Source organism: Euprymna scolopes, chromosome 5 (genome assembly GCF_053919585.1).
Source record: "Euprymna scolopes isolate OS-2025 chromosome 5, ASM5391958v1, whole genome shotgun sequence".
NCBI lineage: Eukaryota > Metazoa > Mollusca > Cephalopoda > Sepiida > Sepiolidae > Euprymna > Euprymna scolopes.
Window position 1 is genome coordinate 80,796,176 of NC_136486.1, and position 27,494 is coordinate 80,823,669.

Here is a 27,494-nt window from a genome sequence, read left to right on the forward strand (position 1 = left end):
AAAAGGAAAGTGTTTAGTCCTCTTGGACACCCGACTTGTGACGTCACGAGCATTCCAAATAACATTTTATGCATATGTCGCAGGGCGGAATGACTTTGCAAAAATGTCAACGAAAAAAGTGACCCGTCTTTGTAAAAAACGGCTCAGTTGATGGGGAAAAATTAATTTTTTTTGATATTTGTCAACCAAAAGACTGAGCTTTCAAACAATACCAATTTTGTCAGTGTTGGTCGTGTATGTCGAAAGTTTTAGTGAGACATACATACATTCACATAAACGAACGATTGAGATTTATATTATAGACTATCCTGAGTGCTCGGCATTGGTCGGGTGTTTGGAGGTGTGTGTTTAGCAAAAAAAAAAAAAAAGAAAGAAAATATGGTAGTAGGCAGGCAGGCTCAAACCGTGAAGGAGGAAAGGAACGTGAAAAAAAAGTGATGTATTTGCCGTTGCTTTCATCGGCAAACCGGAAGTGGCAAAATTTTAAATTAAGGCTATTCAATCGAAATGAGGGAATGACTTTCGAAAATATCAGTGAAAATAGCGACCTCTCCTTGTAGAAAAGTGCCCAGTTGAGGGTGAAGGAATTAATGTTTTTAACAAATTTTTTTATATTTTTCATCTGAAGGGTCGAGCTTCAAAACGATACTGATCTTGTGAAAATCTGTCACCTCTGTCGAAAGTTTTAGGTAGACATACATACAGACAGACACACAAGTGCAAATTATATTATAGACTGCTTTGGACCGTATAAACAATGAGAAAATTGAATTTGATTTTGAATATATTTGTTATTCTTTGGAGAGAGGAATTTTTAATGTCTATGTATCATTTGCTATTTTGAGCAAAAGAATATTTTCCTTACCTAGGACGGGTATTTCACATTTCACATATGAAATAATTGTATCTTACCTAGGGTAGGTAATTTACAGCATGTATATGAAATAATTTTACCTTTGCAAGGACGGGTAATATACAACACATACTTAAAATAATTTTACCTTCACTAAGATGGGTAATTTAAATACATATATGAAACAATTTCACAAGCGTTTTTACCTCAAAACGCACATTACTCTCTACAATCCAACCCCCAAAAGAAAACACAAAAATGTTTAAGATTAACATAATCATGCTTCTTTCTACCCACCACTACAACCATCACATCATTCCTGGATAATAACATAAAAAATTCCAAAAAAATATAGATTACCTCCTAAAGAAACTGGCCTAGTAAACTTTCATAGAAAACCAACAATATATATGTATTAATCTAATTTTGAGATAGAAAATTGTTTAAGCCATTCACGGTACAAACTTTATATTCTGCCACCCTCATTTTATCCAGAGCGACGCTGATTATTCTGCTAGTATATATTTGCACCTATCTCATTCAATGCTGAGCAACGCCAGGAATTTTGCTAATATATATTTTCATCAATCTCCTTCAATCCCGGGTGACGCTGGAGATTTTGGTAGTAAATTTTCTCACCTATCTCATTCAATCTTGAGCAGCACCAGGTATTCTGCTAGTGTATATGTGCAGCTATCTAATACAATCCCGAGCGATGCCAAGTATTCATCTGTTCTGTATTTGTACCTATCTCATTCATCCCCAGGTGATGCCAGGTATTCTGTTAGTATTTATTTGCACTTCCATTATTAAATCCCAGGTGATGCCTGGTATTCTGCTTCTATATATTTCCACCTATATTATTATATCCTAGGCAATGAAGGGTATTCTGCTAATATATTTCTACCGATCTCATTCAATGCCAAGCGACGCTGATAATTTTGCTCATATATATTCTCACCTTCTTCATTCAATCCCAGGCAACACCGGGTATTCCACTAGTATATATTTCAATCAATCTCATTCAATCCAAGGTGACACCAGGTATTCTGCTAGTATATATTTCAATCAATCTCATTCAATCCAAGGTGACACCAGGTATTCTGCTAGTATATATTTCAATCAATCTCATTCAATCCAAGGTGACACCAGGTATTCTGCTAGTATATATTTCAATCAATCTCATTCAATCCAAGGTGACACCAGGTATTCTGATAGTATATATTTGTATCTATCCTATTGGATCCCAGGCGCCCGTATATTCTGCTTGTGTACATTTGCATGTCTCTCATTCAATCCCGAGTGACTCTGGGTAATCTGCTAGTATATATTTGGACTTATCTCGTTGAATCCCATAATTCTTGGATATGTTACTAATTTCAAAAATCGTTTTTCATAATTTAACCCACATATCCCCCCCCCCTCTTACTAAAATTATAACTTTGATACATTGTCTTGGCTGTTTATTTCATTACAAACACACCAATAAAATAACTCACATTTCATCATTTTTCAAAAGTATTGGATATGTTACTAATTTCGACAATCATTTTAAATGATTTAACCCACATTGTCGCCCCCTCCCTTATTAAAATAATAACTTTGATACATTCTGCCAGTATATATTTCTACCAACTTCATTCAATACCGAGCGAGGGTGGGTACAAAGCTAGTATATATTTCTAGCAAGGTTATTCAATCCCAGGCCATGGCGGGTATGCTTCTATTATCTATTTCCACCTATTTAATCCATTCAAGGGCGATTCTGGGTATTCTGCTAGTATATATTAACACCCGTCTCATTCAATCTCTGGCTGCATCGGGTATTCTGTTTGTATATATTTCCACCTATGTAATACAATCACGTGCGATGCCGGGTATTCTGTTAATATATATTTCCGCCTATCTAATCCAAACCAGTGCGACGCCGGGTATTCTGTTTGTACATATTTCCACCTATCTCATCCAATCCCGGGCGACGTTGGGTATTCTGCTAGTACATATATTCACCTATCTCATCCAATCCTGGGCAATGCCGGGTATTCTGCTAGTACATATATCCACCTATCTCTTCTAATCCCAGTCAATGGCGGATATTCTGCTATTATATATATCCACCTATCTCATCCGATCCAGGGCGATGCTGGGTATTCTGCTAATACATATTTCCACCTATCTCATCAAATCCCGGGTAACGCCAGGTATTTTGCTAGTACATGTATCAACCTATCTCCTCCAATCCTGAGTGACGGCGGGTATTCTGCAAGTACATATATCCACCTATCGCATCCAATCCCAGGCAGGTCCTGGATATGACCTTAAACTATATCCAATGGTGAAGCCCCAGCTTGCGGGCTCTGGGGAGTGTGGAGCCACCCTTTAATTGCCATTGCTCCCAGGTCCACTGACCCGGAGTGGTAGTACCTGTTCGGGTTCCAACTATGGGTGTAATAGAAATCGACTTGCAAAAAACAAATATATTCTATTAAAACTTTTTCTTCAAAATCACCGGATTCGGTATTAAATAACCTGAAAAGGGTTGATATGCCATAAAACAACCAATCAATTCCAGGCAATGCAGAGTATTCTGCTAGTACTTATTTCCACCTATCTTATCCAATCCCGGGCGACGCCAGATATTCTGCTAGTACATATATCAATCTATTTCATCTGATCCCGGGCGACACTGGCTATTCTGCTATTACAAATATCCACCTATTTTATCTGATCCCAGGTGATGCCGAGTATTCTACTAGGAAACATTCCACCTATATCATCCAATCCTGGACAACGCCAGGTATTCTATCAGTACATATATCCACCTATCTCATTCGATCCCAGGCAACGCCGGATATTCTCCTAGTAGATATTTCCACCTATTTCATCCAATCCTGAGCAACGTCGGGTATTCTGCTAGTACATATACCCACCTATTTCCTCTAATCCCGGGCAACGACGAATATTCTACTAATATATATATTCACCTATCTCATCCAATCCAGGGCGACGCCGGGTGTTCTGTTAGTACATATTTCCACCTATCTTATCCAACGCCGGGTATTTTGCTAGTACATATATCCACCTACCTCATACAACCCCGGGCCACGCCACACACTGGGCCCAGATGGCCAAAGTTTGGAAATAAGAATGGAAGTTGTTCTGACTATGTTTTGATAGGTCTAAATTAGTTTTTAGGGATATAGATGGTAAATTGGGCCTACTGAAATCATTTTTAATCCATTTATATTACCATTTGAGCCCTTTCATGGGGAAAATGAGGATTTCCGAGCCAACGCTTGTCGCAGACGACGGAGGATAAAAACCAGATTTTTCTCCGACCTTGAATTTGTTATAAAACGACTTCCTGAAGTGCTAGAGGATTAATTTTTTTTTGTTTTCTCAGTAATTTTATGAGGATTCCAAAATTTTTATTAGATAAGAGCTAGGCGGATCGCATTCTTGTCAATTTTAGGGTAGGATTGATGAAAATTTGGCTTATTTGTTGATCAGATTCCCCGGACCAGAATGAACAATAGTTATTAAATAGGATTTAATGAGATGATTGTAATTGCAATCAAAGTGCAATCCATTTTTTGTCAATTCTAAGCATTCAAGTAACCAACACTAGCATATAAGTATAAACTGAATGACAAATAAACTAACAAGAAATCAATGATCAACATAGACTAATCAAGAAGAATGTCTTCTTAGGCAGACTGAACAGTCGACTGTGCGAGCGAATTGTGTGGTCAGTACCGCCACATTCAGTGCAGAACTTCTTCGGCTGAAACTCTGTTGCTATGCTGTTTATTCGTGGATCTGAAGGTTCCAGAAGTCGAGCCATGGCATCTGTCAATTATTGGATTGGGTCAGTTTTTCGTGTCCGTAATTGTAAGAAGTTCCGAATGTCCTTGTTGTTGGACTCCTTGGACAGAGTTTCTTTCTTCCCTCTAACCTAACAACTCATTACTAGTAGGAAAGTAAATTCCTTTGGCAGCCAATAAGTTTCTCATCTTCCTCATCTGGTCCCTGCTTAGTGTCAGCGAGTGCATAATAGCGATAGCCTCGTCCACTTCAAAGGAGCGTGTGTTCGTGATGCTGGAGGTAAAGATCTCATGACCGACTTTGGCAATCTTCTTCTCGGACTGAATGTTAATTCTATGAATCAGATATCCAAGTAGCTGGGTGACACGCAATTCAGGGCATTCTTGTTGGACATAGTCACTGATGTGTTGAAGAAGAGATTCAGTTCTTTCCTTCTGCATCCGGGAGCCCAAATCAACAAAACTTTTCCTGCGTTTCTTTTGTGGTTCTACTGAAGGTGGATACTTTCTTTCGAAGTCGGTTAATTTTGAAGCCTGCTCGAGGATTTTAGCGGTTCCCACTTTAGCATTTTTCAAATGCCCGAAACGCTTCTAACCTGTCATAAAGAATGTTGTCACTTCTTCACACTCCTTAATACCATGCGTGTCCATGAAATGTTGCAGACATTTTTTATACTCAGGAGATTTGTTTCTGCTGATCTGAGAAGCCACATCAATGATTGACTGGAAAACGTGGTACTCAGAAACAGCTGTGCGATCATCATCTACAATGGATGCCATCTTTGATCTGTTGATAGAGATATACAGATAATCAATTACAAGATGATATTGATAAAGCATGAAACAACATTATACTAACACTAGATAATGCCACGTTATCTCCCCTTGCTAATGATCTATGATCCTAATTCTAAATGCAGGCAAGTTGATTAAACTAAATTATCACAATCAACACAAAGAACACAAAGATTGAATGTTAGCTATTTCCTATGGAATTCACTGGAAAGAGCTTAATGGAGGAAAGATACCATTTTTTTACAGAACTCAAAAACCTTGTCTTGTTCTTAAACAATGTGAATTTCAAAATTGTCAAAAAACCTTGTTTCGCCAATTTGGCTCCAAATATAGATAAATTGAATTTCAAGGTAATTTTTCAACAATAAATCGTATTCAAACCGCTAATAGTGACAAGTCAAACTGAACATTTTTTAAACCACCTCATCCTAAATTTTTCAAAACATATATGGTTTAGTATGTCACTATCAGCGATTATTCATAAATTATTGTGCACTTTTTGCAAAAAATATGGCTATTTTCAGTCATTTTTTGCTAATTTTGGATAATTTTTTGGCCAAAATTTGGATTTTTATCATTAAATATAGTTTGAATGGCCTAAATCACATATCTAAAGGTATATTAGTCAATTGATGATACGATCATAAGTATTTTGCCTCTTCTACCATAGGAAATTCGTAATCTGAACCGATCAGCAATTTTTACCAATTTTTAGCTTTGTCGTCATCATATCGTTCCGCGACGCGACGCGTGACTGAATTTGGCATGATTTCAAATTGCGATAGAATCTCTCCACGATGTGCTAGAGACCTAATTTTTTTTTTTGGTTGATTCAGAAATTGGATGGAGATGACGTTTATAGCCTGTAAAAATCTTTGTTGAGACTTTTTTATTTTGGCTATTTCCACCTCTGGGCCCACTGTGCGCCGGGTATTCTGCTAGTAAACATTTCACCAATTTTATCCAATCCCGGGCAACGCCGGGTGATCTACGAGTACATATATCCACCTATTTCATCCAATGCCAGGTATTCTGCTAGTACATATATCCACCTATTTCATCCAATGCCGGGTATTCTGCTAGTACATATATCCACCTCATCCCGCGCAATGGCAAATATTCTGCTAGTATATATCTCATCCGATCAAGGGTGACACCGGGTATTCTTCTGGTACATATTTCCACATATCTCATCCAGTCTAGGGCGACGCCAGGTATTCTGCTAGTACATATATCCACCTATGTCATCCAATCCTGGGCGACGCCGAGTATTCTACTAGTAAATATTTTCACCTATTTCATCCAATTCCAAGCGACGCCGAGTATTCTGCTAATACATAATTCCACCTATCTCAACCAATCCCGAGCAACGTCGGTATTCTGCTAGTACATATATCTACTTACCTCATCTAATCCTGGAAACGGCGGATATTCTGCTAGTACATATATCCACTTATTTCAGCCGATCCAGGGTGCCGCCAGGTATTCTGCTAACACATATTTCCACCTATCTTCTCCAATCCCGGGTAAGGGCTGGTATTCTTCTAGTATATATATCCACCTATCTTGTCTAATCCCAGGCAGTGCCGGGTATTCTGCTAGTACAAATATCCACCTATTTTATCCAATCCCAGGCGACGCCGGGGTTTTGCTAGGAAACATTCCACCTATCTCATCCAACCTATTTCATCCAATCCCGGGCAACGCCGCATATTCTGCTAGTACATATTACTTCAACATGAATTCCTTAGTGTAGTTTCAGTCTCAGCTTTTAATTGACTTTAATCCCCCTCCTCTTTAACTCAGGATTACTTGATATATTTACGGGATTTCTGAAATGTTACAAATATCAGCATTCACTGATTCATTACCTGCTTTTTTTTGGAATCGGCAGTTCAGCAATGTTATTTTCGGAATATGACATTTTGTCTCAATTTAGTACATGGTAAATATATAATATGCATCTTTTTTTAATAGAAGATAATGTTCGGTAGGAAATTATGCTATATAATACAGTTACTTTGTCCTTTGGCTAAGATCAAAGTGTAGTATCTGTTGTTAGAATTCAAGCGATCTCATTTTTCTCTCTTTCCCCTTTCCTGTTAAACAGTTATGATATCATATTGTTACTAATACTAAAAAGAAAATGGCTGTTTGTTTTTTTTGTTTTTTTAAACATGCCGACTTGTTCTTTACATGATTTTTTAAATGTTACAAATAAATCCCCAGCGTGCACTGATTCATTCACTTGATTTCATGGAATCAGCAGTTCAGCGATGTGATTTTTGGAATATGACATCTTGTCTCAATTTAGTACACAATAAACATATAATATGCATCTTTTTTTAATAGAAGATAATGTTCAGTAGGAAATTACGCTATATAATACTTCCCAAAAATTGGCCCAGGGAAATTAGTCCACCAAAAAGGGGGAAGCAACCACAACCTCCCACAAGAATGACTCCAAGAAGAAGGGAGCAGCCAAGAGAAAAGGGGAACAGAGCGTGACAACACCCAGCACCTCCCAAGAGCAATGGCCCGCTCTGGCTCCAACCAACCAGCAGCTCCCATGATCTCTACTCCAGCCCCCCAAACCAAAAAAGGTTCATGAGGATAAACCGGATCAGGCAGAAAACAGCCAGCCAGAAGAAGGAGCATCAGCAGCCTGGGGACCTGAGGAACAGGACCTATCACCACAAGAATACAGGGATCTGTTCAACTCCACCTTCAAGGAGTACGTGGAAGGGAACATCATTAAACCCCTTCCCGGCGCCTTGAAGGAACTTTAGCCGAGAGTCTTATCCCTCGTCAGCTCAGACTCCAGGACAAAGGGCCTGACTGGAGTCATCAAGGAAAACATGGCGCAGCTTCTACATGACCTCAAAATTCCAACCAGCTACATGTACAGATGGAGCTACGTCATGTGACAGCTGCTGCTCTCAGACAAAGAAATGGCCACCAAACTTTCCAGATCGAACATGCACTTGAAGAACATTGACCTAAAACCGAAATACCAGGGGAGGAGGACAACAGTATCAGTGCTGGGTGTATCGTGTTACTTGGGTCCCAGACAGCTTGGAACAGTTTTCAGCCAATATGGCGAGGTGGAGGCCGTTCAGGCAGTAAAGGAACCACAAAATGTCCTTACCAGAGAATACAAGCTCTTCATGTGCTTAGACCATGCCGGTTTCAACAACATACCGGCCTGGATGAGCTACGATCAATGGTCATTCTCCATTATAGCGGAAGGCAGGAGGCCGCATTGTTGGCACTGCCAACAGCAGGGACATATGTCCAAGGACTGCCCAAAACACAAACCATCAACCACAGTCCCCACGACAGTAGCACAACCAGTCAAAAAGGCTGCTAATACCAGCATCCCAGGAACAGAGGAGGGCTGGAGCACAGTGGCCAGGAAGGGCAAAGCAGCACAGAAGACCAAGCCCACCGGCATCCAGTCCAGGAACGCAACCAAGCAGGATGAAACAGAACCAATACCAGCAAAGGCCAGCAACCCAGAGCTAAAAAGGAAGCTCCAGAATTCCACAACAGAGTCCGAGGGGGAGAGCTCAGCAGAAGAGGAGGCCCCTACCCAACTTCAAGCTTCAAAAGCAACAAGGAGGCAACGGAAGAAGAGTAGCAGAAGCCCGTCTGTCAACTCATCAACCCAAGAAGCCACCCCCGAGACTCGCCAAATGGAGGAGGACGCACCAGGGAAGGACAGCCCCCCCCAAATGCTCAAACCCCAACTACAACTCGGGCCGAGCGTCCCAAGTACATGTTATGGTCCCCCTCCCGCAGTAATACTGTGAGGAATGAACAGGAGAGAGAGCAACAAAACACCCCCAACCCCACGAACTCGCCAGCTCCGGTCAGATCAGTACGTACTAAATCACTGCAGTTTCTGCCCGGGGACAAAATCTGTGAAGCCGACCTTCTGCAGGCCACGTCAGACCTGAAAGGCAAGCAGAAGGAGCGGTTTCGGAAGTTAAAAGCCCTCACCCACATCCAAGAGAAAGAGATCACTAATTTCAAGGATTTCCCAGACACACCCAAGATGCTTACAGTGGTGAGGGCGAACAAGGACCACAGAACCCAGCCTATGTGGAACTGGATCCTCGCAGCTCAGAAAGAAGTGGATTCTCCCGTATTGGTGGACCAGGATCATCCCTCCCTGATCAAATTCAGATTCAAGTGTGAAGGAAGAGTCCCCCTGTATGTCCACCCATCTTTATACAGAGCACTCAAACTAACCTTTCCCCTAGATGTGGGAGTTGCTGCTCAAGATGGGCAACTTTCGTCTGAACTACTTACAGGCAGTCTCGACCAAACCTGCTGAAACCTCACCTCCGAGGACTTCAGACCCGTTTGTGACACTGCTTAAAAGGTTTAAGCAGTGTCACAAACGGGTTTAAAAGGATGTCTTTAAACTTGGCTATTTCAATATGAGGGGCATTAGGTGTTGAAGCAAGGCCTTGTGCGTGCTGAGAGACCTGGTGTCCCTTAAGATATATATTGCCGTATCCAGGGGACCCACTTTGTTTGTGATGGGGATTGTCAGGTGCTGGTAAGCGACTACGATGTTTACTCAACATATGGCAATGCTTATAGTCATAGAATCTCCTTGCTAGTGAGTCGCACCCTGTCAGCGTCGGTGAATGTCGTTCACACGGACGAGGACGGACGGGCAATCGTTGTCGATGTAGCCATTAATTGCAGTGTTTTTTGGATTGTCGCTGTTTATGCTCCCAATTCTGCTCTAGAGAGAGTATCCTTTATTCGACGGTTGGAGGGCTTCCTTGAGGATCCGGAACAGGTAGTTTTAATGGGTGATTGGAATGCCATCTTTGATCCCAATATAAATAAGGTCGGGGGACTAGCAGGTCGGTGTAGTGTGACAGCAGTCTGTCTGACCTGATGGTTTCATGCGACCTCGTTGACAGATTTCATCTGAATCACCCAGGGCAGATGTGGACGTGGCATGCTAGTGTGCCTTCCCATCCGAGTACTTACTTGGATCGGATGTTATAGTTAGAAGAGGCGATGTAAACTTTCTATCTTGCCCACGTTCCACTTTTTAGGACACTCGGACCATAAACTTGTTATGGCCTGTTTGAACCTAAATTGATATTGGATGTTTAACAGCTCTTTGTTGGAGCTGGAAGATTTCTGGTTGAAGGTCACTGAATTAATTCAGCGGGCACTAGTGGGGGTGGCTACAGGAAGTAAGTGGTGGGTTAGTCTTAAGGCCAAAATTAGACGCTTCTCCGTCCAGTACAGCCAAGGCATTACGTTAGGCAAAGAAGCGTATAGAGGATAGGCTAATCCGGGCGGTGGAGGGATGGGATCCCCTAGAGATAGCGCTAAATAAACAAGACCTCAGCCGCTTGGCTAACAAGCAGTATGAAGGTCAGATAGTTAGGGCTAGGTTAATGAAAGACTCTAATGAAGCTGTTAATGTTGACGCTGTTGAGCGTAAGGCTGCTCTAAGACGTGGTTCGGATGGATACATTTGGAAAGTACATAACCTGGAAGGACACACCCTCGTGTCGACTCGGGAGATCTGCGAGGGGTTTCGGGAGCATCTATCAGAGCGCTTCATCCAACTACCCAGATTCAAGGTCAAAGAGTTTGGCAGTTATTTGGCCGACTTGCCCCGCCTCTCAGAGGCTCAAGCGGCTAGCTGTGATGGTCTTGTTACGGAACATGAGGTCATTACTGTGTTGAAGCAGGTCAGCTCCAACAGGTCCCAGGGGCTTGATGGTCTACCCTACGAATTCTACTTGAGGTTCTCACCCATGTTGGTCCCTATTCTGAAGGATGTTTCAACCATTAGTTTGCTCAAGGTTCCATTCCTGGACAGGTGACTAAAGGAGTAATCACATTACTGAGGAAGGTCAACGGCATGGTGGGGCGGAAAACTTTGATGATTTTAGGCCCTTGACTCTGCTAAACACTGAATTAAAGATTTTGGCAAAGATTCTTGTGAATCGCTTGCAGATTGTCATCACTGACTTGATTGAACCGGACCAGAGCTATGCTTTGAAGAAAGATCGATTCAAGACAATTTTCATTTGATCCGCACGATCATAGAGGGAATAGAAGACGACATCGAAGCTATGCTGATCAGTTTAGATCAGGCCAAGGCATTTGATAAGGTCGACCATCGGTTCCTCGGATCTGTGCTAGAGGTTGCCGGTTTTAATCCGGACTTCCGCAAGTGGATGTTTGTCCTGTATGATAGGCCAACTGTAGCGGTGCATATAAACGGTAAGCTGTCGGAGTCATTCGCCGTCTCTTGGTCGGTGCGTCAGGGTTGTCCGCTGTCACCTCTTTTGTACATCCTGGCGTTGGAACCCCTCCTTCGCAAGTTAAGGAACAAGGCGACTACACCAGTCCTGCACAGAATAGCTCTCCCTGGAGGCATACAAGCAGGGTTTCCGCATTCGCCGATGACGTTGCCGTGTTCGTGTCTTGCCCCACCAACATTCACGTGGTGACCAAGGTGCTCACTACGAAGAAGTTACAGAGGCCGTCTTCAATGGGTCTGCGGTTGGGTGCCTGGACCGGAGTAAATTCGCTTCCGGACATCTTCAGTTGGACCGACGGCCTGGTCCGAATTGTCGGTGTGTGGTTTGGACCGAGTCTCCAGCTGAAGAAAAACTGGTCGGAAGTAGAGACCAAGGTCGACTCGTCTCAAGACTTGGATTCAAAGGAAATTGTCCTTGAAGTGTCAGGCAGTGGCGTGTGCCACATACGTCTTTCCGGTCATCCTTTACTGTCTGTACTTCCCCTCCCTGCAAAATGCTGAACCAGCTTACAGGAGCACCTCGATGCACTCTTGTGGAACGAGGGTAAGCATTATGTTTGCAGAGAGGTGTGTGTTCAAAGTACGAGTGAGGGAGGCTTGGGACTGCCCGATCTCCTGTGTCACAAACACACAGAGAGGTTGGCCTTCTTGAGCCGTGCGCTATATGAGGACTTCCATGGGCTACTGCGGTTGGAGCGCATTTCCAAAACCCAGTTTTTATACTTTATTTTGCATGAACTTTTTTCTAGCTTCCCTTTTCATATTTTATATTCATAAACTTTTTTATTAAATGAAATTAAACTTTTGATCATACACACAAACACACAAAAAAAAATGCATACACAAACATACAGATAATTTTTACAAGTTGTAAATATGTTTTTTTCAAAACGCTGGGGATTTATTAGTTAGATTAGGATCCACAGAATGAGGTATTGTGGTAAATGTTGTCAGTCAAGAGTAAGACTCCAAAGTCATCATCCTCACAATTTTACTATAGTCACAAAGACCCTGCCCCTTCCCCCTCCTCAATTTCTTATAGGCCTTGTGCCTAAGTTTGTTGGTTTGTTGTTTTGAAGCATTGTAAAAAATTTTCAAGAAAATAAATTATAAATAAGATCAAAGTGTAGTATCTGTCCTTAGAATTCAAGCGATCACATCTTTTGCCCCCCTTCCCCCAAATAGAATTAGTACATATACACCAATTTTATCCAATCCTGAGCTACGTCGCATATTCTGCTAGTACAGCTATGTAATACAATCCCGGGCGACGCTGGATATTAGGCTAGGAAACATTCAATGTATTTCCAACTATGTCGGGTAATCTGCTAGTACATAATACTTTTATATGAATTCCTTAAAACCCTTCCTCCTTAACTGAAGATTATATAAAAAACATAACCTCCCAATACTAAGAATGGCTTTCTGAATAATAATGTTTTTATTTAAGAATTTGGAATCAGCAGTTAAGCGATGTGTGATGTTTGGAATAAATATATAATATGCACCTTTTTTTACTTGGTCTTTTGGCTAAGATAAAAATGTAGTATCTGTTCTTAGAATTCAAGTGGTTTCATCTTTCCCCCCACCCCCACTAAGAAAATAAGGAGGAGGTCATGCTTTGCATGTCAAGCTTTAGAGAAACAAATGTCACTCGAAAATAATAACTATAATAATAATAATAAATAAACTTCTAAATAATAATGTTTTTAGTTCAGATGTAATTTTTGGAATATGACATATTTTCTCAATTTAGTAATCGATAAATATAAATTATGCATCTTTTTATAATAGAAGAAAATGCTTGGTATAAAATTAAGCTGTATAAGACGGTTATTTGGTCTTTTGGCTAAGATCAAAGCGTAGTATCTGTCTTAGAATTCAAGCAGTCTCACCCTCACCCCCCGCCTTCCACTAAGAAAATAAGGGGAGGTTATACCTGGGATCTCAAGCTGTAGAGAAACAAACGTTACTCGAAAATAAGGAGGATTTATGCCTGGGATGTGATCAAATCCATTCACTCTTATTTCGTATATGTAATGTTTTTAGATGCATTGTTTACATTTTAAAACATAGTAAAATGAATCTCGTTTCCTGTCTAGACATCTCTCTCTCTTTTTCTCTCTCTCTCTCTCTCTCTGTGTTTGCGTGTATGTCTCTCTCCCTCTATATCTCTCCCTCTCTCTTCATCTTCCTTACTTTAAAAAGAAATAGTGTTACTAAAAAAGAAAATGGCCTTTAGCTTTGTTTTTTTGTAAAAACATTGATCCTTAATATTTTTTAAGCATATTTTTTTTTTACTTCACATTTTTGGCTTGTAATTTTTCGTCTAACTATTTTTAACCTGCTAATAACTTTGGTAACGTTTTCATAACGTGTAAGTTAATATTGTAATTTGTATGATAGTCGCCTTATGAAATGTTTTTATATACAGACCGCCATTACAGCTTGGTGACGTCATGGTCACGTGACATGACTCAGCGTTTATTAAATTACTTATAAATATCGTTAAGATGTCACTTTTTTTTTATAACTTAGAGTTGACCTTTTGCGCCAAAAATTTGATATTTGTCGTCCGGAGGGTCGGGCTTTAATATGAGACCAAATTTGTGAATTTTTGTTCTGTCTGTCAAAAGTTTTTGCGAGACATACAAACATACATACATATATTTTTACTTTTATATATATATAGACTAGTGGGGGGTACCTGGCATTGCCCGGGTGTTTAGAGGTGTGTGTGCTCGGGGGGGGGGGGTAATCAAAGCATAAGAATAAGCGAAGTAAATATTCTTTTAAAAATAAATGTTAAAACTTTAAAAAATTGGAAAAAAACACAAAAAATACTAACGTACGGCAAACGAATGATGTTAAATGTAAAACTCAGAAAAACAAACGTTAAAATGTCTTTAAAAAATCTGAAAAATAAAAACCAAAAATAACACTAACTTAAATAACCCTGTTTCAATATTAAAATTAAAAAAAAAAAAAAAAAAAGACATCTCCCACCACGATTCGGACCCAAAACCTTAAGATAATGAGGGTGCCCTCTAAGCAACTGAGCTAAGACGAGTTCGACGAAATTGGATCGGTTTTATTTTATATTTAAAGTAAATTATGTTCCGATGTCATTTGCACATGCGTAGAAGCGAACTTGTCATGAGAGGACGGTTTTTGCTGACCCCTCCCTGTAGAAAACTGATGATTTTAGGGTGAAGAAATTAATGTTTTTGGCCAATGTTTCGATATTTGTCGGGCAAAGGTTGGAACTTTAAATGATACCAATCTCGTGAAAATCCGTGACCCGTGTCGAAAGATTTTGCGAGACATACAAACACACATACATACATACAAACACACATTTTCGCTTTTATATATATAGAAGATAGATAACAGACTTTGCCAAATCTTTGGGAAAGGCACCCTATAGCCAAATTCCATTTCCTAAATCTTCAAAAATGAAATTCATTACTGAATCAATACTTTTTTTTCTTTTTATTGCATGGGCCTGAATAATCAACATGGCCACATTGGGGAAGAAACTGGATAATCTGTTATCAATTGGGGGTGGGAGGTGGGATTAATACTTCTCTAAGCAATTAACACACTTTCAACCCCTTTCCTTCCATTTCTATTTCGCCCTGTCCTTTCCACTAGTCTGAATTTTGACAGCATATCAACCCTTTCCGTTGTTCTTTTTGGGTTTTTTTAACCTGCCAATATTGTCACAAAATACCTGAAAAGAATTCTGTATATAATATAAAATATAATTCCAAACATAATGTTGAAAAAGTAAAAATGAAAATACCAGCCAAAGAAGTGATTCAAAACATTATTTCTTTGTGAACTCTGCAAGTTCAAATCTTGTGGCGAAAAATATTACAATTAAAAAAAAAGAAAAAGAAAAAACTAATACCATTCATTAACCTGGATTAAATTAATTAAAATATAAGCAAGTCGAATTAAGTTTAAATTTTACTATTTTCTATTAGGAATCAAATCCAACTTAAAAAATATTTTGATATGAGAACAAAATAATAATTGGTTAAAAAAACATTTTTTTTCTTGCGCAAAAAAAAGGGTTTCATTCCTTAAGAATTTCTTTGTTAAAGAAAATCTGAACTTAATTTTATATTGTTATTTATTCATCCATTGTTTACTTTTCTTTTTTAGTTTGTTGTATTAGAGTGACTGGAAGTTGGATATAGATTCTCAAATTATTAGCATTCAAATCTCAAATTGTTGAAAACAAAAATAGATATGCATTATTTGTTTGGTATGTAATGGTTTATGATGGCCTTTGAATATTCTAAAGCTAGTTTGAACAAAAATGTTAACTTTATTAAAACTTAATCCTGCAAATAATTACAAATTGTTCTGTAGAGTTTTGTATTTTTCACTTTTTAAATTTTTTGCAGAAAATTAAAACAATTTTACCACCAACGATACCAATTAGTGATGATGACGACGATGATGATCATGATGACGAGGAGGAGGAAGAGGAGGAATGTGATGGAAAGAAGAAAAGGGGGAGGAGGAAGAAGAATAAAACCAATGATAATGATTACATTGATCCATTATTACCGGTTTTGAAAAAGAGAGGTAGAAAAAAGAAATATGTTTCTCAGAGTAATGTATTTAATTCTTGGATTACATCAGCTCAACGGAGGTATAAAAAAAATGGCGCTTTTAGACTACCAACCTATCTTACACAAAATAAATCTTTAAAATACTTTAAAAATAAAAAATATAAATTTTCTTCTTGTAAGAAACCTAATAAGTGTATCGACCATTTTGCAAACAATAATCCCAGCATACCTACTTGTAAATTACATCCCAACTTAAAAAAAGAAACTGAAATGAAATCTGATCCTGAAATGTCATGCAATGCCAACCTTGTCTGTAATGGAATAAAGCAAGAAGTTTTATGTAAATCCTCTGATTATAATGAGGACAAAAATGGATTTGATTGTACATGTGTTGAGAGCCTTGACATAAAAAAGGAAACTGTAAATAGTGATACAGAACAGTTGAGTGAAACTAAGACTGATATTTTAAAGGCAGAAAAGAAAGTCTCTCTTTCTAACATGACAATGCATGTAGGAAAAAGGAAACCTTACAAAAAGAAAAAGAAAGGATTTAAAACAAAATCTTGTCTTGACTCTATTCCAATCAAGGAAAATGAATCACAAGAAAATAGTCTTTCCGCTCCAAATGATGCAGAAACATACAAAACAGAAACTGAGGAAACAAGTGAAGAATTGGTAAGTAATCTCTTTCTGTAGACATAATCAAGGTGATAAGTAAAAATTTTGTCCAGCATATTCTTCACGTGCTCTTCCCATTTTGAATTTGAAAAACTTGTTCAATTTCTAGCAGTGAGACAATTTCTGCTTATTTCTATTAAATTGAAACCTATTAACTTTTAAAGACAGGTGTATAAAAATGTTCACACAGAAACTATTAGCACAAAAGATGCATGCGACAGAAAAACTGAACAGAAGCGGGAGGTCTAATTACTATCAAATTGAAAATTTTTAAATATAGAACTTTTTGGTCTTTAGACTCAAAACATCAATTGGTGGTCAACTTTATGGTACGCTCCCCACTTTGGTTTTTCACTGAAACTCAGTTTAATGTGAACTCGTCCAGCATCTTAATGATATCTATGCCAGTTAGGAAATTGAGGTTTAACAGTAACTGTCTATGACTTAGACTTTAGCTTCCACATTCAAAAGTTGCCTATTACCAAAATGAGGGTTCCAATCGCATAACATAATGCACACTAATGTGGTCACAAGAGATCAAGAATCCATCAGTATGATACACTATTATATATACAGAGCTTCATATACAAGAATCATTTTTTTTAAACAAATCAGGAAGATATTTGTTTTCTACCTTTTGTCACCTATAGCAGCACATTTTTCAAATGTTTCCTTCTGTATAAAACAGCTCTCTCCACTCTGATATTGGCAGTCTTTTGTTCACAGGCATTTAAAGCATAGAATCCTATGACTTGTTGGTAATGAATTTACTGTGGCTGATGCTCTGCTCTTTCTTGTCCAACATAATACCATGGGCTCTCATTAAAATTTATCCCAGGGTTATGTCATCCATCTTTGACAATGCTTAATGAAGTTAGACAACATTGAGCCTGGCCAGTATCATACAAGTGACTATTTGGGAATACCAGGTGCAGTATGTGGGAGGGTGTCAACATCTTGTAAGAACTGCAAAACCTATCATTTCCCATGACTGGGATATACATGCAATAGGAAACTGCTTGTAAATTTAATATTCCCTAGAAACTTCCTCCTTCAGAGGAAGCTAAATCAACTCGTCAAGGATTGATACTGTTTTGTTCCATTTTTTTGCTATTGACAAGTCCTTGGAAAGTTTATTAAATTTTTATTCTTTATTTCAATATTTTCAAACTGAAATCATCTGAAGTGTTTATAGCAAGTATAGCAGTTCAAAGTTTGTGTCACAGTGACATTTTGTAACACTCATTAAAGTTTTGTTTTTATTTTTGATGACTGATCAAATGTTAAATTTAATAAGACATTTTTATTTCATTGATTTTGATATTCATGCAGCAACCTGAAATTGGAAAATTTGAGTTGATTGTGGATTCTGTTCAAGAACTGAGAGAGTTGGTTGCTCAGTTTGAACCTGCTACAAATTCTAAACGACGAAAAAGTAAAGTAAGTTTTTCTTGTGTGTATGGTTTAATTTTTCACATTTATTGAAATAAGAAATATTTGATGTTGAAATTTTTTAAATGGTTTATATATATCTATATATACTGATGATTTTTCTACGATTAGTGTTTAGTAATTAAATAGAGTGCAAAAGGCATAAAAAGCCATCTTCGGTGATGCAGTAACCAATTTCATAAGATATAATTTACATATAATGAACCTGTATGTCCATTTGAAAAAGCAGTTATTTCCCTATGATTAATGCCTAAAGAAAATAAAACATTGCATTGATAAAAACAACCTTTTAATGACTTTCCAGTTCTATATTTATTTTTTTTTTTGCTGACTTTTAGAAATATTAATATCCTATTTTTTAATAGTTTTGTTGAAATAAATTTTGATTATCTTATAAAAAATATCTCTTCAGTAAACAGAATATAATTTTTTACTCTTATTAAACAGTATTATCTTTGATAAATTTTAGAATAATTTTCATGTATGGAAAATGCTTCCATTTGTTTGAAGTAACTTATTTTAATTGAATAACATTGATTTCATATGGGTCACCATTAATATAATATACGATAGGACATGATTCTTGTCAGAGTTATGAAAAGCACTCATCAAAATCAGGAAAACTGATAACAAAATAAAGTTCAGAAATAAATGCTAAAAACATTTAACTCATAACAAATGTAGCAAAGATGGTTAAAAACTAGAAGTAGTAAACAATTTCTACATGAGACAAATGAGGATAAAAATTCATAGTCCTTGCTTAATCGCAACAATATCGAAATTGAAACTAATACGATCACTAACTTAAATAGGATATAATGTTAATGGGCCCCTTCCATCAATAGCAAAGCTACAAAAAAAGATCCAGGTATTGGTGATAAAATTTTATCATTAGATACTTTCAGATTCACAACATCAGCAAACACTTTATTAGCATTCTTATGACCTCATAATGGTGAAAAAGAGAAAGTTGAAATTTTATAACTATGTCACAAAATCGATTGATCTTATAAAAATGATTAATGCACCATGGAAAAAAAGTAGACAATAAAATATGCACACATCCAATAGTTGACTTGAAAAATATTTGTGTGGAAACTTAAACGATAGTGTCTAACGTGATAGATGTGAAGGGATCAGGTACTAAATAACTCTAATCTAAATGTGATGACTAATCCACTTGGGGTTAATGGGTCACATTATTTCTGTTTGGTTAAATTTACATATTCAGTAATTAACTGTTTTTTAAATATCTATAGAAGCAGCTAGTTATGTGTATGCACACGGTTGATTAAGAGTGGAGAGGTATCATGTGCTCAGATTAAGAAGTAATTTTTATGCATACTATATACATTATAAATTTCATAAAAATATATCTGATAGATTTTAAATCAATTTCTTTTCAAGAGGTATGGGTCTCTCTCATCTACAAAAGATATCAAATGTATCTTTTTATGCTCATTATCTATTATTATCTATTATATACTAGCGGGGGGTACCCGGCGATGCCCGGGTGTCTTGAGGTAAATCAAAACTCCGGGGGGGGGGGGGGGTTAAATAATAATAAAAAAATGTTTTGGTAGGTGAGTATGAGAATCGAACCCATACCCTTGAGTTGGAAATTAATGTGTGAAAAAAAAAAAACGTGCAATGTTACGATTGGGCCACTGCGACATACAGCCTAGACATGAATTTATTTATCTAACTATAACTATAAAAACAGGCGTGCGTAATAAAAGTTAACTTTGCTGCTTCTATTTGACCTAATTAAGAAGGTCAAATAGAAGTCACGCAGCGTCAGCGTCTGAGTTTCTTTATCGAAATTTGACTGTCTGATATACAAGATTGATCAAAGCTGATTGCTTCTGGACGTTTTTCCCGGCGCAATGCCGCGAACACATCCGTTTGAGTTTAGTTTCACTTTATTTATACTAAAAAGCCCAATCAACAAGCGAGAAGCCAAAATAGCAATAATTTTGTAAAAATCTATGTAAATAAATCTATACGCTACGCGCTTTCCTAATTCCTAGATATTATTATATAGGACCTATATGCACAGTTTTAAGCGATAGTAACGACCCCGGGAGCATGTGCGAGAAAAGCCTTTTGAAGACATACACGAAATGGTCACACACATTTTGCCTTTTATATATATAGATTTCATAAAAAATTTGTCCAGTAGTTTTTCTTCCTAGGTCTTTACGTTTCTTATATAGATTTGTTTAAACTTTTAAGAAAAAGTTCAGTTTCATTTTCAGGAAATTTTTAATTTGCGCATGATGCTGTTTAACTGACTTTGAATTCTCTGCTTTTCATTTTTTTTTTTTTTTTTTTTTAAGTTTTTGTGTATGCAAAAACCAATAGAATTCATTATTCCCTTATTTCTAGCTTGTAATCAGATGGAGCTATTAAAACTGATGGTGTCATGATTGATGATTGCACAAATCTATAATTTGACAATTTCATATTCTTGTTGTTCATTTTATCGAGTACATCATGAATTTAGCTGCTACCGTTTTACAACATCTGTCACAGATGTTTTCTTTTTTTGTTTAGACTAAACAGCCTGCACGGAAGAAATGTGTTACAGAGTTACATGCACGCCTCACTTATTTGCTTAAAGAGCTGGAACCATGGGAACAAAAGCTTATTCAAGCAAATCAGAAAGCCAGACGTAAAATGAAAAGGGAACAAGAATCTTACAAAGAAGAAACTCCACGGAAAGAATTAAGAACAAGAGTAAAAGTTTTTTTTGTTTTTTTTTTATGCTTTTCTGAACGTTTTCTTTTTTCATAGTTGAATGTTTGTGAAATGTTTTCTTTCTTTTTTCATAAATTTTTGTGAAAGCAAATTAATTTTTTTTATTCACTAGAAAATGTGAAAATAATGGGCTTTTATTGATAGCCAACCAATATCTTTCAATTACAAACTATTATCAATGATGCTCTTATTGGCCTCAACTCAACATTATCTTCAGTTAACTCAGCGCATGTAACTAGAAGTCTATGCTGATTTAATACAGTCCAATCTCAGTTTCTAAATATAAACACAGATCAATTTATAACATCTCATCAATTATACATGTAATTTTCTAAGTAAATTTATGATTACTCCACCAACCATGTAATGAGGGGTTATCAGTCTAGTTTCAAACTGTCAAAATCATAAGAAAAATCAGCATAGTGAAATAACATTAATCATAATTAAATCTATGGAGGATTCATGGCCAGGAAGCACAACCTGAAATATCATAGAAAGTCGAAACATCAATGTTAATATGAACAAATATGGAACAACAATGCGATTGATGAGAAGACAAAAAAATCTTGTCAAATTAAAGAATTCTAATTTTATTTATGCCAAACAAAAAATCTGTTAGGTATTATTATATCAAAATATCATATAATATCAAATTAGTTTGAAAATATGAATCCAAATTCTTGGCTTCACTAATTTGGAATTGTCCAAACTATTTATTAACTATGTTTCTTTTGATTAGTATTAAATAATTTTTATATTTAATAGGATTCTTAAGAAATTAAAAAGGAAGTCATGTTTGTAATATTAGTAAAATAATCTTTTTAAAAAAGTCTTGTTTTGAATATATCTTATATTATTATTTTTCCTTTTTGTTTTGTTTTTTTATTATAAACCATTGAAGTTTTTTTTTTTTTTTTTTAACTTTTAACAGGTTTATAATGGTGTTATTTCCTAAATATATTCATCCTTTTCATTTAAAAGAAATCATATAAAAAAATACTGCAATTGTACACATTAATTCAAATATTATAGAAATATATTTAGAATTATTTTTGTTCTTTGTGTATTTAAACTGAGATTATTATTTTTTATTTTTGTTTCTAGAACAATCAGTCCTGTCAAACAGGTGAAAATAAAAATGCTGGTTCAGCGAGAGTAAAAAGAAATGTTCGAAGTCCTTCTAAATACAGATTTGGAGTTTCCTCATCTAAATCCATTTTAACTCCGGTAAAACCTACTACTTCATGTGAAGATGAATCTCCAGATGTAAGTTCACGTGGAAGATTGCGCAAACGTAGAATCATTCCTAATAATGTTGAAAATGAATTAAATGTAAAAAAAAGAAAATCTCCACGAACAGTAGAAAAGGCAAAGAGTAAAAGAACTAGTGATACGAAACCATTAGAAAAGGCAGCTTGTTCGTCTTCTGTTAATACTCAGTCGGGTGCAACGAGCACAGCCAATATCAATGTGATATCTTCTGCTTTTGCTGATAGGAAATCTGTTAATCCGAAACAAACTTCCTATCCTGTTATTCATCAGTTGTTGTCACATGGACAAGCTGCACATGATATGGCTGCTGCGCAAACAGAGATAAAATTGATTTCTTCAAAAGGGATTTTACACTCTCAGAATGCATTTACTAATCAAGCAGTAACGAAACCGTCTAATGTTGCTACTAGCATCCATCTTTCACCCACACTCTTAACTCCACAATCAGTATCTGCTAACTACTCTGGACAACTAGCAAGCAAAGGTAAAATTCAGTATTATACGCAACTTTCTAATTTAACTCCACAGTTAGTCCAGCAACTTTTAAGAAATGCTACCTTTACGAAATCTACTTCTGAAAATGATCCAGACAACAAAGGAAGACGAACTTTTGTCTTATCTTCTGCTGCAATAGGCCATCCGAACAACCTTTCTGATCCAGATAATAAATCTAAGAAAAGTCGAATATTAATTTCATCCACTCCTATTCCTCATTCTTCTGCAGCATCATCTACTGTGATAGCATCTGTTGCTGGCACAAACACTGGAACAAGTAAACCTGCCCCACAGAATACAAATATGCATCAACTCTTGCCATCCCAATTTCAAGTTTTACTTCATCCATCTGCTCCATCAGCACGAGTTTCAACATCTTCAAAAATTTGTAAAACCCAAGCAAAAAATTTGACCAAAGTCCAGCAAGGACCTGTTTATGTGATTTCTAAGCATGGTGTCGCCTCACATATCCTTGGGGCTGGATCCAAATTGACTACAAGTTTACCTATCAAAACTGTACAGTCTTCACAAACTGTACAAAATACTTCGGCAGCAATAATTTCCTCAATTCCATCTTCCAGTTTTCTGAATACTACTGTTCAATCTTCGCTTTCTTTTTTACATGAAAATAATGCTACAACACCGACTTCTACAGTCGATTCAGTAATGAAAAATGCAGCTGTTGAGCCTCAGTTTTTCAAAAACAATCTACCCAAATCGCCAGGTAAATATGGCTGCAATGTTACAGTGAAAAGTCTTCTAGAAAACAGACTGACGAAGAAAACTGTGGAGGAAAATTCCGAAACTGCGCAAGTTACTAATGGACTAAGTTTTACCAATAAGCAACCAGTATCGCTTTCGGATACAAACTCTATCAATAATGCTCTTATTGGCCTCAGCCCAACATTGTCATCTTCAGTGAATGATTCAGCTCATGTAGCTAAAAATACGTGCTTGTTGAATACAGTCCAATCTCAGTTTCTAGATGTAAACACGGATCAATTTATAAAAATCCCATCATCAATTATGCTTCCTTCCGTTCAACCTTGTAAAAGCATCACTCAAACAATTCAAAGTAGTAAAACTCCGATTACTGCAACACCCCCTCCAACTCATTTGCTATCAACAGGTGAAGACTCCAAAAATAGTAATCCGCTAACACAAAACCAAGCAAGTGTTTTACAATCAGGATGCAATTTGCGACTTAATATTCCTCAATCAGCCCTTTTAACTCAACCTGCTCTCATGTCTCTTAAACAATCACCAGGACGTTCAGTAGCTTTTTTGCAATCTGGAACATCTCTTAGCAATTCTAAAAATGTTATATTAAAAGTAGTTCCTCCAAATCTGGTAACTTCTACCACTTCAGCAAATGAACAATCAAACATAGTAATTAATGTACCCAAATCAGTGGGACAAGTAAATATTCCCCCTGCAAAAAAAATGACACAAAATGAATTGATGCAAGTTGGATCCCTGCCACAGCACATTTTGACTACAGTTACTCCAAATGGATCTAAAACTAAAACACAAACTACAACTGTACAAAATATTTTTTCTACGTCAAAATCTCTACCAACGTCATCAAATGTTGGATTGCAAATTGCATCATCTGCTATTCCATTGGCTCTTCAAAAATCAGCCAATCAAAGCCTTCTTCTCTTGAGTTCAAAAGATCCAAATGTACAACAAAATCCAATTGGGGTTATTCCAGTTCAAGACCAATACAATTCAAAAGATATTTTCAAAAAGCTATCCACTGTTCAACAAATACAAGGACTAGCAGGGCCAACTTTGCAAATAATACCATCGCAAGCAAACACAGCTGCTGGCTTAAATAATATTACCACTATTCAAGGACAGCTTTTGCAATCAAAAAATGGCAATATAATTCTAACACATGCTGCACCTTCTGTACCTAACACAGGAAATATCACTCAACTTTTGCACTCTTCATTAAATAATCATTTAACAGTAACAAATCTCAAGCATGATGCTCAGTGCAGTGTTAACAATGCAAGCCCAACTCTTGTCCAAACTGGTAATGTCACTTCTAACGTAGCTGTAAAAGGGCCAGAACATTTGAAAAGTTTGAAAACTATTCTCTCAAACACTGGTGCTAGCATTCAATTGAAAAATGAACACACTACTTCATTCCAATCGAGCTTACAAATAGATAATAATTTCTCTCATGTTTTTACAAGTGATAATAGTTCTTGTACTAATCTGATTACCACTGGATTATCGAACCCTAACCTGCCTACTAGCATCATGTCTGTCGCATCTCATTATGTACAACCAAAGCTTATATCATCTGTAATAAGCTCACCAATAACTACTAATGCAACACAGATTGCAACTCCATATTCTGAAGTGGCAACACTCAACAAAGCCATAACTGTTTCAGTTCCACAATCTGTTTCTGCATTATCTAAATTAGCTGAGACATCATCACATGTACCTATGACATCTATAGCGAACAAGATTCCAGTTCCTCTAGCTCAACCCACTCAAGTGCATCAGAATGTTTCGTTCATCAGCAGCAATTCTAGTCATCAGTCTTCAATTATTCCACAACAAAGAGTTTCTTCAAACAGTATTTCATTAAAAGACACGGATGCTATCTTAACACTAAAATCAACTTCATCTTTACCAGTCTCTGTTGCACCTTCAATTGCGACAACTGTAACAGATATGTCAAAGATTATAACAAAACTCTCCCCCCAAAATAAACAAACTAACACTTCACAAATGAAAGTTTTGGCCCCAGTTGTGCAATCGTCCATCAAAAATAAACATAGTCTTCTACAGCAAAACTTATCCTCTCCTTCTCCTCTTTCTTCTTCTAATGTTCAGCCAACAAAATTACAAACATTAGTACCACAAAAAACAACCATTGTAAGTCAACCTCAAGCTTCTGTATTATCTAATGCAAACAATCTTCTCAGCATTGGGCAAACAAATACTTCACATGTTGGTATACCTCAGTTAGTTTTGTACAATATTGGGGGTCAGTTGGTTACTCCGCAAGGAATTCCCGTGACATTAGAAAATGGTGTTCTAAAAATATTGACATCACCAATTGCCCCACAAAACCAGGTGATGTTTGTACAGTCACCAACGAACCCTCCTCAAGTTGCTTCCTCTCCAATTCAGTCAATTTCAACACCTTGCTCTGATTTGTTAAAAACTATTAAGCCACCGCCGCCACCACCACCACCACCACCGCCTCCATCTGTTGCTGCTGGAACACTTTTACTTTCTGATTCCACATTTAGTACAACTTCGGCTCAATCTACCATGGATGTACCAAATCAAATGACCTATGCCGTCCCTGCTCAGGGAATTCTGCCATCAGGAACAAAGTTTCAACAGCATTATTCTTCTAAACTTATCCCCCCTGTGCTAGCATCTAGTGCACATGAACCTGTTATAGAAAATCCTGTAAACATTGCTGCAACCAATGCTCATAATAAAGCACCTTCGACAATGCTAAATAAGGACATAAGCATAACTACACAACTTGTAAGCTCTTCACATGCAAGTGACATATATTTGAAGAAAAATCCATCTCTAAGTAGCAAGCCAGGAACTACTATGATATTCATGGATACCAATAATCTTCAACCAAATCATTCCATATTCTATCCTGTTAATCTATCTGATAATCAATCCATTTCCAAACCTGTTGGTGAGAATGTGGCACAATCTCACACTACAGATGGATCCGAATCTGCACCAAAAACCCATGAGAAAGAAGATTCTTTTGAAAGTGCTTCTATTTTACTCAGTTTAGCTCGTCAGCCAACAATGTAGCCATTGCCCCTCCAGTTTCCTATGATGAGCTAAAGTCTGAACCATCATACTCTGATTATTACAAAAGAGAACATATCTTAAATGGTTATGGGCAGGGTCATGTCGTTTGAACAATTTGAGTTAATCCCCCAAACATTTTTCATGAAAGCCTCTCTTTCATTGCATAATTTTCATATTCTCTAAATGATGTGCACTTTTTTTTTTTATCGTTGGTTTTATTTTTCCTTTCCTTAGATTTTATTCTAAATAGTGTCTGAACACTCCAACTTAAAATGACGTGTGACCATGTCAACACTTTTGAAAATATCAAAGAAAACAATTGTAAATTCTTCTTGTGCCTTCCACATGAAATCTATAGTCAATCGTTATCAGTACACGAATGTTATGATTTCAGTAGATTTTATATTCAAGTAAATATCTTTCAGTTAAAATTGTAAAAATTCATTTCTCATTATAACCCCCCCCCTTTTTTGGAGAACAAAAAAACAACAAATTTAGAGGCTTGAAACGTAAAGGAGGAGCGAAAACAATTCACATCTAATTTGAAAAATTTGTGAAAAACTTTTCAACTTTTGCTTTTCTACCTTATTTCTCAAAGTGTACAAGTGTTTTTTTTATTCGATGTATAAAATCCTGCTAATGTCTTGAGTGAA

General features: G+C 36.9%; 1 protein-coding gene across 1 annotated transcript in view; it reads left to right on the forward strand.

The window, feature by feature from the left end:
• LOC145276882 (uncharacterized) overlaps positions 1-27,494 on the forward strand; it is a 126,195-nt gene extending 98,701 nt beyond the window's left edge. The window contains exons 11-14 of the mRNA XM_080128306.1: positions 16,198-17,043; positions 18,379-18,486; positions 21,055-21,237; positions 22,363-27,494. Coding sequence (XP_079984432.1) covers positions 16,198-17,043; positions 18,379-18,486; positions 21,055-21,237; positions 22,363-26,841 — 5,616 coding nt within the window. The 3' untranslated portion in view covers positions 26,842-27,494. The remainder of the gene's footprint in view (positions 1-16,197; positions 17,044-18,378; positions 18,487-21,054; positions 21,238-22,362) is intronic.